At 36.7% G+C, this 12,207-nt stretch overlaps 2 protein-coding genes across 2 annotated transcripts; one reads left to right on the top strand and one right to left on the bottom strand.

Moving 5' to 3' along the window:
• Positions 1-1,886: 1,886 nt before the first annotated feature.
• Positions 1,887-6,408, top strand: LOC137745848 (CDK5RAP3 protein homolog). The gene is made up of 10 exons (XM_068485879.1): positions 1,887-2,020; positions 2,103-2,237; positions 2,347-2,441; positions 2,541-2,635; positions 2,785-2,920; positions 3,026-3,175; positions 3,276-3,812; positions 4,012-4,220; positions 4,858-4,990; positions 5,986-6,408. The coding sequence occupies exons 1-10, from the start codon at positions 1,960-1,962 to the stop codon at positions 6,115-6,117; spliced, it is 1,683 nt and encodes a 560-aa protein (XP_068341980.1). The 5' UTR covers positions 1,887-1,959; the 3' UTR covers positions 6,118-6,408.
• Positions 6,409-6,655: 247 nt separating this feature from the next.
• On the bottom strand, positions 6,656-11,458 carry LOC137744226 (protein STRUBBELIG-RECEPTOR FAMILY 2-like). The gene is made up of 16 exons (XM_068484086.1): positions 11,362-11,458; positions 10,703-10,835; positions 10,546-10,617; positions 10,385-10,450; positions 10,203-10,274; positions 10,045-10,116; positions 9,679-9,750; positions 9,522-9,587; positions 9,367-9,432; positions 8,949-9,286; positions 8,310-8,578; positions 7,941-8,206; positions 7,612-7,759; positions 7,332-7,471; positions 7,053-7,209; positions 6,656-6,832 (listed from the first exon to the last, which is right to left on the bottom strand). The coding sequence occupies exons 1-16, from the start codon at positions 11,456-11,458 to the stop codon at positions 6,656-6,658; spliced, it is 2,211 nt and encodes a 736-aa protein (XP_068340187.1).
• Between the last annotated feature and the right edge of the window lie 749 nt (positions 11,459-12,207).

Here is a 12,207-nt window from a genome sequence, read left to right as displayed (position 1 = left end):
ATGTTAGTATTGAAATGTGTTATATTGAATTAATGTACCTAAATGTTTGTATTGAAATGTATGTACCAAAATGTGTGTACCTAAATGTATGCACCGAAATGTATTATAATGAATTTAATGTACCTAAATGAAGAAGACAAAGTACATCGAAGTATATTGTATAACAAAAATTAGTTTATCTAAATGTTTACAAAAAAAAAAATATTACGATAAATGAAATGAAAATTATAATTATAATGAAATAAAATTAATACATTAAAAATTAGGAAGAAAAAAAGAGAAATAATTAAAAAATAAAAATATAACTAATAAATGAGGTTATTAATGTATCAAGTGACTAAAATTAGATTTTGATATTCTTGAAGATTTTAATCTAAAAATCATCTTTACTAATGATTAAAATGAAATTTTTTATTTTCTATAATTATAGGGTTAGAGTGTTAATTGAATAAGAAATTCTAAGCGGAATTTTGTTGGTGAAGTAATTCAGTACAAGCTAACAGTGCATTACAAGATGGTTGCGGACTTGTGGTGCCATGCCTAAAAATATATAATTAGGGACAAATGATTGTGATTTTTAACATGGGTACTATACTATGTTTGATCTTCATGACCTCAGATTTATTGTGATCTCGGATTTTTTACATAGGTACTCTACCATGTTTGCATGACATGAAACGTCACTAACAATAATTGTAACTTGTTTGTATATTTGGTTGTCTATTTTTTTTTTTATAATCTTTCACGCTTTTAATTTCATCTTCCTTCGATAATTCTTGACTTCATCACTGGTCACACCCCAAAAATTTTATCATAAGATTAATTTGCAATACAAACAACAAAAAAGAATATATTTTTTTAGTTACAAATAATAACGATTTCAGAAAGTGAAACTTGAACTTGGGACATCAGATGCAATGATAAATACTGTTAACCAACCACTAAAGAAAGCATAACTTGAATCGAGTAGGACTTTCCAAATCTCGACGAAGTACTCTTTAGTTGATAGCTGTGCCTGAGCTCCTTTATGACGGAACTATATCCCTTCTAGATCATTTGGAGTCTACTCATTAAATGATATAGATCATTGAAATTTGATCAAATGGTTACAAACAGGAGATCTCTCTAAAAGTTATAATAATTGTAACTGTTAGTCAAATTTCAATGGTTCAGATCATTTGATGAGTGAGCTCAGTTTCAAATGATTTGGAGGGGATCTGGCTCCCTTTATGACTCCTAGCGTAAGGAAATCCCACTAGTCTATTGTATTTGACAAGTAATAGTTCTTAACTTCGAATATCAGTAATTTAAAATTTTCAACTGAAATCCTTGATGTTTGCAAGTGGTCTTTTACCACAGTGGTGGAAAGGAATTAAGCCATTGCATGACGTCGTGGATTCCAACCCAGTCAGTGATTAATCTAATATTTAAGGCTTTTTAGCCAAAATGGTTCATAAGATTTACATAACTCATCACTTTAGTCCTTGAGATTTGAAATCAATAGAGGTGGTCCCTGAGATTATCCATTATCAATCAGTTTGTTCATTCTACGAAAAATCTCCATTAAATAAGAATAAAATGATAAAAATAGTCTCAATTTTTTGTCAAATCATTTTGGCTTATTGTTTGTCAAATTGAGGATATTTTTGTTATTTTGATCCTTATTAATATAATTTTTTTATAAAATAATAAAAAATAATTGATGGTTGACAATTTCAAATATCACCTCTATTGGTTTCAAATTTCACGACCATTTTGGGGGACCAATATTTAATCCTTGATGTTTTTCTTGGCGGGCCCTTGACTATGTTAATTAATACCAATTCGTTCACCATGGCCCGACCCGTTAATCCATAAAACCTCCTGCACCGTTTTCAGACTTTCAGTCCATCACTCCCTTCATTCTCAAATCACAAACAAACCTGAGATTCTGAGAAAACAAATTGCTTTTCCCGGAAAATGCCGACCCCCGACGACATTGGAAAGCTCCCAATCGACATCACCTTTTCTCGTCTCGGAGGTACACAAGACCATCACAATTCAATTTTTTTCAAAATTTTAATTTGGTTTTGATAATTTAATACGTTGGGATTGAATTGAAGAATGGCTCGTTGATCGGAAGAGAATACCCGGAGATTGGAGGAAACGATTGGCGGCGGTGAGAGCTCGAATTTCAAAGGAATTTGCTTCTCTTCCCAAAGATATCGATCCCTACTTCCATGGCTTGGAATCGGATGGTTGGTTTTTCCAACTTAATCCGTGTTAATTGTGATTTTAAATTTGAATTGGGTTCTGTAAAAATTTGTAATTTTCGGTTTAAGTTGTCAACTGGAATGGTATTTTCAGGAATTGGGTACTTAGAGGCCAAACAAATATATGACGTTCTTGTGAAGTCAGCTCCAGAAAGTCGGAATATTTTCGGCCGGCTATCGGGTGCTGCTGTGAGACCTCTGACTCTCTCTTTAAGTGTATATCCTATGTAAATTCACCTACTTTACTTGCAATGTTGAATTTTTTGTTTTTATGTTTTGTTTGGGCAGGGTGCTTGGGAATCGATTGTACGTTCGTTTGAGAAGGATTATGTATATCTCGGCGAGGCTGCTCAAATAATGGTGCAAAATGTGAACTATGAGATGTAAGTAGGTGGTATTCGTATTGCCATTGGCTGCTTGGTTCATGATAAGAATAGTTTAATGATGTTTATTTATTTCTTGGGTAGATATTAATAGTATTTCGTTGTTGTGAATGTGATTTGTATCGATTTCTTTTGCCTGTGTTATAAAGTCCATATCAGAAGAAGCAGGTGCAAAAGATTCAGCAACAATTAGCAGAACTAGACCACAAGGAAGCCGATATCAAGAGAAGTGCAGCTCTATCAGCAGCCAAGTATGTAGAGGCTTGCCAAGAGCTTGGACTGCAGGTTATATTGTAGACCCCACAACTCATGGTTTTCTGACTTGGTTTTCTAGTTTTCCCTCTTAAAGTTGATGTATAATTGTATCTGCCTGTCGGATTCTTTCTTTAGGGAAAAAACGTGAGGTTGGAACTTTTAGAGACAGCAAAGTCACTTCCAAGCACATTTAGTAGGATCATGGAAGTGTTAAATGGTGATTCTGTGTCGAGAGCAATGGAGTATTATTCTAACTTTGTCAGAGATGCTCACACAGAAAAGGATGTAAGGAAATAATGATTTTTATCTGCTTGATGTTGATGAAGTTGAGATCAGCGTTACTAATATGATAAATCAATTCTCTTATTTGTGAATGTGATCACAGAAATCTTTGGCTGTGTTGACAAACTTGAAAAATTTACGTGAACATCCTCCATCATTGAATGTCCCTGTGGGCTCAGAGGTTGTTGATTCCGGGAATGTTCAATCAAGCAACAATGATATAAACAATGCGGCAGTGGATGTAGAAATAAATGAAGATAATATAGATTGGGATTTTTCTGTGGAAAGTTCTCAGATTGATTGGGATATTGGTACGGTGGATACGGTGGAGGAAACGGATGATACTGGTAATGGTTTGGGTCCGTACGAAATGGTTAATGCAAGTGAGGTGCAGAGTTCTTCAAACGAAGCTGTAAAGTCTGATCTAATCCCAGAGGCCTCTGTGTCAGAGATATCTTGGGATATTAGTGTTGAAACTCCTCAGGTTAATGTGATTGATGGGCTCAATTTGTCAAATGTAATAGTGGACAATCAAACATCTGCTCTTGATACTTCAACTCAAACAACTGAAATCCATGAAGGCAGGAGCCAACTTTTGGAGACGGAGTATAGGAACAAGATTCTTGATGATCTGAATGAGGTCTGTTTATAACAATTCGTCATATACCTGCGTTGGATTTATTTGCACCATTTTTTTTTTTTTTTTTTTTCTCCTTGTCTGTTGGGACTTGTGCAAAAATAGTGAGAAAGATCCTTTTACTTCTGGCTTGATATCTGTGGTCTCATCATGGAGATTCCCTCCCATGAATTGATGTTCTCTATTGATATTCTACTATCAGGTCAAAGCCTTTTTAAATCAGCGGTTAGTTGAGTTAAAGAATGAGGATACTTTGTCCTTGCAACATCAAGTCCAGGCAGCTGCCCCCTTTGTGCTGCAACAATATGCTCATGATGCTATTGAGACAGTGCTATCTGAAGTTTCCTTGGCTATTTCCCTGCTGACGAATAGGAAGACACGGGACTTGATTATGATTCTCAACTCCAAAAGGTAATACCAAATATTTTGACTGGATTTGTGTCTTTTCCAAACTTGTTAGGTATGTATACCTTGAGCTTCCGATAAAAAATCTAACTGTTTCAAAAAGCAGTAAGAGTGACGGTATTTAGTTAACTTGAACAAAGTTTCCTGCTAAGTTTGTGTGGCAAACAGACAATTTGTGTGGCAAAAAGACAATCTGTATATATTAGCATCTAGTATGTACGTTTTTGTCTAGCATGACATAATTAGGTTATAAATATGGATAATGTACTTGTATGATCTTATTTTTATCCTTTCTTTGCATGGTTACCCCTAATTGTGTGTTACTTACATATGTAAGAACCTTTATACCCTCAGATATTTTTACTGTTTCTTCTTAAGGTTTTTTAGTCTACTTGTTGCAATTTTATACAATTGGCTAGTTGTATTTCAGATACTTTTATTTTGTAAATGGTCTTAATGAGAAGGTACAGGTTACATTTCTCTTCTGCTGTAGCTATAATATTAAGCATGTTAATTTATACTTAAGTAGCCTTATCTTTATCCTTAAACTATAAATTGTAACTACTCAACTCCGGATTTTTTCTTGTGTTTCTGGTCGGTGAACTGAAGTAGAAGGATTAATTTATGTCAACCTCAATTTCAGGTTTCTAGACAGATTAGTGAGCTCATTGGAAGCAAAGAAGCACCATGAAGTTAAGTTGAAAGAGAGTTTGAATGGCATAGCTGGCAAACGCATGGAACTGCAGAACTCGTTATCTTCTTCCTGGCCTAAGCAGGTGACCTGTTTTTGATAGCTTTTGATAATCTCCGTGAGTTTTAACTTTTCAGGTTATACTCATATATATATTTTTGTCTGATGTTATAATTGTGATCTTTCTGTCTGTTTCCTCCTCCTCCCTTCTCCTTAATTTTGATGAAGGATAGCTTACACTACAATCTGTTGGTTTATGTTGTCAGACTTCTATGCCTCTTCCCCTATCAGAAGCCATGCTTCTCCCTGTGTGTGCGATCATGCACACGTATGTGCAGAGTTGTAGCTGTTTAGTTGAGTATTTACTTCTACGTTCTGAATATGTCCATACTCGAGAAGTTAAATGAAACAGAAGGCTTAAAGCTTTCGGCAGATAAATGTTTGCTTCAAGCTAGGTGTATTTTGAAATTTTGGGTTTTTTTGAGGTTTGACTCTTTGATGCAGAGTTCAAAAAAATACGCATTTACTTTAAATCCTTGTTAACATTTAAAGGTTATCAAATTTGTTCCCAAAAAAAAAAAAAAGGTTATCAAAATTTAGAAACTCTAGTTATTAGCTCCCACTATTTTAAATCACAATGGACTTGCATGCTTATTAGCATCATTAATTGACAAGTGGATCTTAGCACTTCATCGTATCACCACTGTTTAGGAAGTAAGTATTTGATGCAGATCACGCTGAATTCTGTTTTTCAATTTTCCCTTAAAATTTCCGTTATCCAGTTGCTGGTCCCAGGCAGTAGACTCATGTGTTTTTGTGTTGTATCGCGTCATTTCAAGTTCATATCAAGACTAGTCGATCCTAACTACAAGACCGATTAAACAGGCTTAATTATCGTGTTTAATTACTGGTTGTATTCCTTTATGTTCTGCGTAAACTAACAATCAATACCTCTATCAAGTTCAGTTCATGTCACGTGGAAAAGTGTCAACTCTTCTCCCTTTTACTTGCTCACTTTGTTTGTTATTTTCGATTTGAATTTTTTGCACAAAGTACTGACTCCCGGTGATTCAATGGCAGGAAGCTGCACTTACAAAAACCCGTGAACTGAAGAAACTGTGTGAAAGCACCCTTTCATCGATGTTTGATGGGAGACCTGTTAATATAATTGGAGAGATCAATACCCTTTTGACTAGCGGCCTTAGTGCATAAGGATTCACTTATTCTCTTTCATTCATGGAACTTGATGGAAGGCCTGTTAATAGCTGGAGAGAGTCAATGCCCTTTTAACTGCTTCGTTGTTTTCATATCCGTGCCTGCCCTTGTTCATAGTGCTTACAATATGACATGAGATTCAAATTCCCGGTGCACCTGTCTCATATTATTAGTGTAATTTGTTGCGGTGAAACGTTTTAGGTGTGCAGAAAAGGAAATGAAGTCTTATTTTCTCTCCGTCTTTGCCCAAATTGGAGTTCTCTTATCCTTGAAGCTAATACACAGGGTTATCCCCGTCTCGGGTTACATTTTTCCGGTCATGGTTCCCTTTTTTTGCTTCAACGTCTTACAAACTTCAAAAGAAAATGTCTTTAGAAATCTCAAAGAATCATCGAACATGACAATATGCTTTCTCATGGTAAATATTGCCATCCAAATATGCCAACCATGAAAAGAATGCCTTGGCAAACATCTCGATCGATGCTGTAGGTTTGGTTTGTGCGTGTGTACCGATCAGTACCACTGGCTGGCTTTGTCAAATGGACAAATAGCTCACTGTAGGTGAGCCCATGAACTGGCTGTTAGTTGAATGGAATGATCTTTCGAACGGGTCAGCTGCGCCATTGCCTTTCCCAATGGCATTGTGTTTCTCTACTAGTCTTGTTAGTGATCCCACAACTTCAGACATTGGCGGTCGGAATTCCTTCACAGGCTGTTCATGTTCACATACAAGTTAAGCTGCGTTCAGAGTTCGTAAGCAACTTAAAACAAAACCACTTCTTCAAATCTGAATGATTAAACAGTTTCAGGAACACAGCTTTTAAGTGATAGTTTAAGTAATAATAAGAGCATTAGAATCCTTTGTTCTTTTCCGACTTCCCTAAGGCGACAGAGATTATCTCAATGCATAATTTAAGGTATATGCTTTCTACCTGGATACAGAGGGAGACAATGTCTGCAAACTGGGAGACATTCTTGGAGGGAAATGTCCTTTTAATGCCTGGATCGATCATCATAGCCAGACTCTCAACGTCATGAAGCCGAAATGAAGCCCATTTCACCAGTGATTGCTCCTCCCTTGGTCTTGAACTATACAACGATAAATGAGCAGAATATGTTCATGATCAAGAAACATGACAAGAACAACTTTAAGAACTGAGAAAAAAAAGGGGCATGAACTGAGAAAAAAAAGGGGCATGAACCATGCATACTTGTCAAAGGGTTTCCTTCCTGTTAATAGCTCCAAAAGCAACACTCCAAAGGCATAGATGTCACACTTTGTGTTATCAATTCCCGGTTGGCCATGCTCAGGTGCAATATAGCCAGAGTCACCAATAGCATCTTCCGAAGCCTGTTTGCATCAGATATCAATGAGAATTTAAAGCTGTCTTTTGGTTCTGGTTTATTACCAATTGTTTTATCAGTAGTAGATAACTTTCAATGATGGTCTCTAGTGGAAAATAGAACTGGTTTATGAAAGTATAGATATACCTTTAGCTTGAGTCTATTGCTTGTTAGTGGCCTCAAAATTGCAAGTCCGCAGTCACAGATTCGAGGAGCAAGTTCTTCATCAAGTAGGATATTGGCACTCTTCAAGTTTCTATGAGCAACTGGAGGTGAGAATGTAGAGTGCAGATGGCTGAAATGAAAAATAACCAATACAAATCACTAACGAGGATATCTACATTTTCCCTAACAGTGAAGGGATCAATTGCTCCCTTGGAATAAGGAAGTCTTTAAGTTTGTAGGTACATTGTGATTAAAATCCACTTTTCATTAAGACATATGAACTTGTTGGGAGAAAAATATAGAATACTTACTCCAAAGCTTGAGCAACACCAAGAGCAATCTGGAGACGGAGGCCCCAGGACAGAGGCTTGTAAGCATCACTGTGAAGAGCATCATCAAGGGATAAATTTCTAACATACTCGTAGACAACAAGATGCTGTCCATGCTCTATGCAATAACCAACAAGTGGTACTATGTTTGGGTGTCTCAAACGCAAAGCAATCCATATGACATCCAAGAATTGTTCCTCTTCATTAAAAGACAATCCTACAATGTTGATGTGCTTCACAGCCAACGTCTGCAATAAAGAAATAACCGTCGAAGGATTCTCATGAGTTTCATAGGAATTTACTGTTTCTATAAGTGGAAATAACTATTCAAAGGTTATTTCAGGTTTATACCTGGCCATCAGGAAGCACAGCTTTGTAAACCGAACCAAGAGATCCTTCGCCCAGAAAGTTTTCTTCACTAAAGCTGTTTGTAGCTAATTGAAGCTCTGCCAGAGTGTAAAGTTTTGCTCTCATTGGGTATTTGTATTTATCAGAGAAACATTTTCTTCTAGTATTTTTCTCCAGTCTGCTATGGTAAACCGGAGGCAGTCGCCTTGGAAGTAGCATGGGTGACATGAAGGGAAGCATTGATGGGCTTTCTTCTGCAATAGAAGAACCATCTGTAACCAAAGGAGGAAACAAAAATTAGAAGAACAAAAAGAAAGATTAAAACACAGGAAATGGATTAAAACAAGTTCAAATGAGAGTCTAATGTCTATTTTAACATTCAGATGAAAACACCATGTTGATTATACAGATGACACTGTCACCTAAGTTTTCACTTTTAAAGCTAAAATGATAACTAATCAGTGAGATGATACAATATGTTATCAGGTAAATATTGTGAACTTCTAAGATTGAGTCTTAACAGTTGAATTATTTCGTAAATTTGATGTTTCATCTACGTTTCTCTGTGGGTGTGTGTGCATACTTAAGTTGTTTACGTAAACATCATAATCATTATCACTATGGAAGCGAGTGAGAGTTTACCTCTGGCAGTGGTTCTTATTGAGAGAGAATTCCTTGAGCTGTTACTTCCCCCCAAGGTTATAAGCTTCTGTGCACGCAATTGATTAATGCGAACTGCCATGTAAAGTGCCACACATGATGCCACTAGAGTGCCTCCACCAACCAAAAATGCTATTCCTCCAGGGCTCATCCTTTTCTTCTTGTGTCCACCTAATTTCGTAGGGGAATTCTTTTTAATGGAACTTGAATGAGTGGCTGGGGGCGCAGGAATGTTTTGTATGACAGAACTTGCCTGGGTTTCCAGAGGAAAATCCCAAGGTGGAGAGTTACCCCCTACATGAAAACTATTACCCCCAATCCTGAAAGGAAATCAAACCAACAATGTTCAGTTTTTTTCCCTTGCAGGCAAATAAGGACGTTATCACAACCGATCACTTACCATAAATTTGGTATGGACTGAAAATGATTTGGAATGATGCCGCTGAAATAATTATCTTGTATGTTCCTGCCAACAGAAAATGTGCAAGCAAGAAATCAAGAAAAAAGATCAACTAAATGCAAAACGCTGCTAAAGGCAGGTAGGCAGAAACCTACAGATCAGTTAGTGGAAGCTCAGCTAGGAAAGCAACTGATCCAGTGAATTTGTTATTCTGCAAGAACCTGCAGATGCACCCATGGACATGTAACTATAGAAACACATTATACCAAGCCCTAAAACACTGCAAGCGGGGGGAAAGGAACGAAAACTCACAATGCAGTGAGATTAGTCATGGAACCAAAAGAACTTGGTAGATCTCCAGTGAAGTTATTGTATGACAAATCACTGCATAAACCAAACTTACAAATAAGAAACGGATATTGTCCAATGACAATATTTTAAATATCAAACAGATTACAATTTTATCCAATGAGAATTATGCTCTGATTCTCTTCATTTAAGATAAAAGAAAAGTCAAAACCTCTGATATGCCAATACAGAAAACAAAAAGTAGGGGAACTCTTGTATAATGTCATATTTTATTCCACCATCAACTCAGAGAATCAAAGGTAACCTTATCTCAACTTCACTTAGAAATTAGAATCCAACATTATAAGAACTATATGAAAAGAAACGTACAGTTCTCTTAAATTCTGTAGGCTTGTAAATACATTGCCAACAGGTCCCGATAACAAATTGTGGCTTAGATTCCTGGAAGAACGGAACATTTCAGCTTATCGCATAATAACCAAGAACCCATAAACCAGTAAGATAACAGTCTGGAAGAAGCTACTCACAAATGTTGGAGACTTTTCATGGTAGGTAAAGAATGGGGAAAATTTTGGGTCAAATAGTTGCATGCCAGATTTCTACAGGTGCAGAATTATAAAAATTAGAAGGAAGTGTAGATATAAAACGATCCAAATTTGTGGAATTTTACTAAAAAAATGGTATGGCAATGAATTAACATCATACTTACATATGGGTGGCATTAGGGGGCAAGACATAGGGAATTTCACCCACAATGTTATTGGAACTGACATCCCTTTAAGAAGAAGAAACCAGATGAAAATTACGTTTCAGCAACAGTTGTGTACACAAAGTAAAAGGAGCACAAAATGATCAATCAGTATCACTTACAGTTGCTTTAAATTGAACAGATTATAGAGCTCCTCAGGAAGATATCCAGAAAGGTTCAGACTACGAAGTTTGCTGCAATATTATTAAGGTGATCAAAGAAATATTAAGTTTTGTACACAGCTAATAATATAGTGAATGGAAGAGTTGCATTACATACAGGTATATCACAGAGGAACCAGAACATGAAACTCCATCCCATGACTCTTCACAAGGATCCCCACCATCCGATCGCCACCCCTTCAGCACCTGTGGGTTGTTAAGGGCCCGGTAAAAATCATGAAGAGCCGTGACTGCAATGCACAGAGTATAATTATAAGGTAAATTTCTTGTTTGGTTCCCTAGAAATTCTAGCTTAAGAACCATGATTCTATTCCGAAATAAATTTCATCATTTTCTTAGCACCCAAACAGGAATTTCGATCTTTACTTTAGTGACCACACTACTCTGCAAAGAAGTAGAACAAAGACTGCTACTTTTTCTACAGTATAAAAACGACAAGTCGTTTCCACAAACGACGGTTCTATTTATTTTCCCCCCAAAACGTTGGCCCCAATTTTATATCCAGAAGAAATTACGGGAAAATGTAGAAATTTCCAGACCTTAATCTAATCGCCCTGAATAACAGAAAGCTTATAGGTTCGGATTCTTTCCTATCTCTCTAATCCTTTCTCCAATTTTCCTACACTTTCCCGGTAACGAAACATGAGATAACGCCCCCCAAAACAACAAACTTCATCAACTTTCACATTGAAAAGACTATAACGCCAAGAAAATCAACAAGAAAAGAAACGATCGGAAGAGAAGATCAAGATTTACCGTCAGGCGGGTCGGTAAATGCTCCGGCGCCCGAAACCAGAACCAACGAGATGAAAACCACGGCGAAGCACACTCGCATACTCCGTTTGGCGGCCATATTCTCGAAGAATGCAACTGCAGCATTCAATCGTAAAGAAAATCGTCAGAGAAACGTGAACAAAGTGAAATGAACTTTAATTCGTTTTCCTGCATCTTCTCGGCAACCAAACGGAATGGAAAGTGTGAAGAGAAAGAAAGTAAAATTGACCGAAAAGAAAATCAAGTATACATATCTAGAAACGAAAACGACGTCGGAGCGGTGAATTGAAATACAGAAAAACTAGGTTTGTAGATGAACCTGCGGAGGAAGCAGCGGGCACAGAGAGAGAGAGAGAGAGAGAGAGAGAGAGAGAATGTGTGCTCTGGAGGTTGCAGAGAGTGTGAGAGAGAGAGAGAGAGAGAGAGAGAGAGAGAGAGAGAGAGAGAGAGGGGAATGTCTTGACGAGTCGTTGAGTAGCCGGAGTCCACGTAGGCACAAAGCCGTTTGTTTCGTTTCTTCGCGGGAGCCACTTCTCGGGGTTGGGCTAGGCCGAGCACAAGCCCAAAGTCTTGGGTTCTAGAAAGATTAATTTTTTTATAGTAATATCGAATATTTTAGTCTTTTGAATTGTTACATTTTAGTTTTTTGTTTTCTATTAGAAATCTCATCCGGTTAATTTTTTGGAATATTTTATACTCTTGAACATTATAAAAATTTTTGAAAGTCCAAAAGTGTTCATGAACATTATAGATTTTGTTTTTATATTGAGTCTCTCATAACATAATTCAATAAAAACAAACAAAAAAATAGCTCATAACATCAATAGA

This window comes from Pyrus communis, chromosome 9 (assembly GCF_963583255.1).
Source record: "Pyrus communis chromosome 9, drPyrComm1.1, whole genome shotgun sequence".
Lineage (NCBI taxonomy): Eukaryota > Viridiplantae > Streptophyta > Magnoliopsida > Rosales > Rosaceae > Pyrus > Pyrus communis.
The sequence above is the reverse complement of the archived record's forward strand: the minus strand, read 5'-3'. Positions and strand labels throughout refer to the sequence as shown.

Bases quoted from the DNA above. Each gene is read 5' to 3' on its own strand.
- LOC137745848 (XM_068485879.1), top strand. From the start codon at position 1,960: ATGCCGACCCCCGACGACATTGGAAAGCTCCCAATCGACATCACCTTT. The intron at 3,813-4,011 runs GTCTGTTTATAA...TTCTACTATCAG, and splicing joins TTCTTGATGATCTGAATGAG to GTCAAAGCCTTTTTAAATCA. The intron at 4,221-4,857 runs GTAATACCAAAT...CCTCAATTTCAG, and splicing joins ATGATTCTCAACTCCAAAAG to GTTTCTAGACAGATTAGTGA.
- LOC137744226 (XM_068484086.1), bottom strand. From the start codon at position 11,458: ATGGCCGCCAAACGGAGTATGCGAGTGTGCTTCGCCGTGGTTTTCATC. The intron at 10,275-10,384 runs GTAAGTATGATG...CTGCACCTGTAG, and splicing joins CCCCCTAATGCCACCCATAT to AAATCTGGCATGCAACTATT. The intron at 9,751-10,044 runs GTACGTTTCTTT...TGGTTTATGCAG, and splicing joins CTACAGAATTTAAGAGAACT to TGATTTGTCATACAATAACT.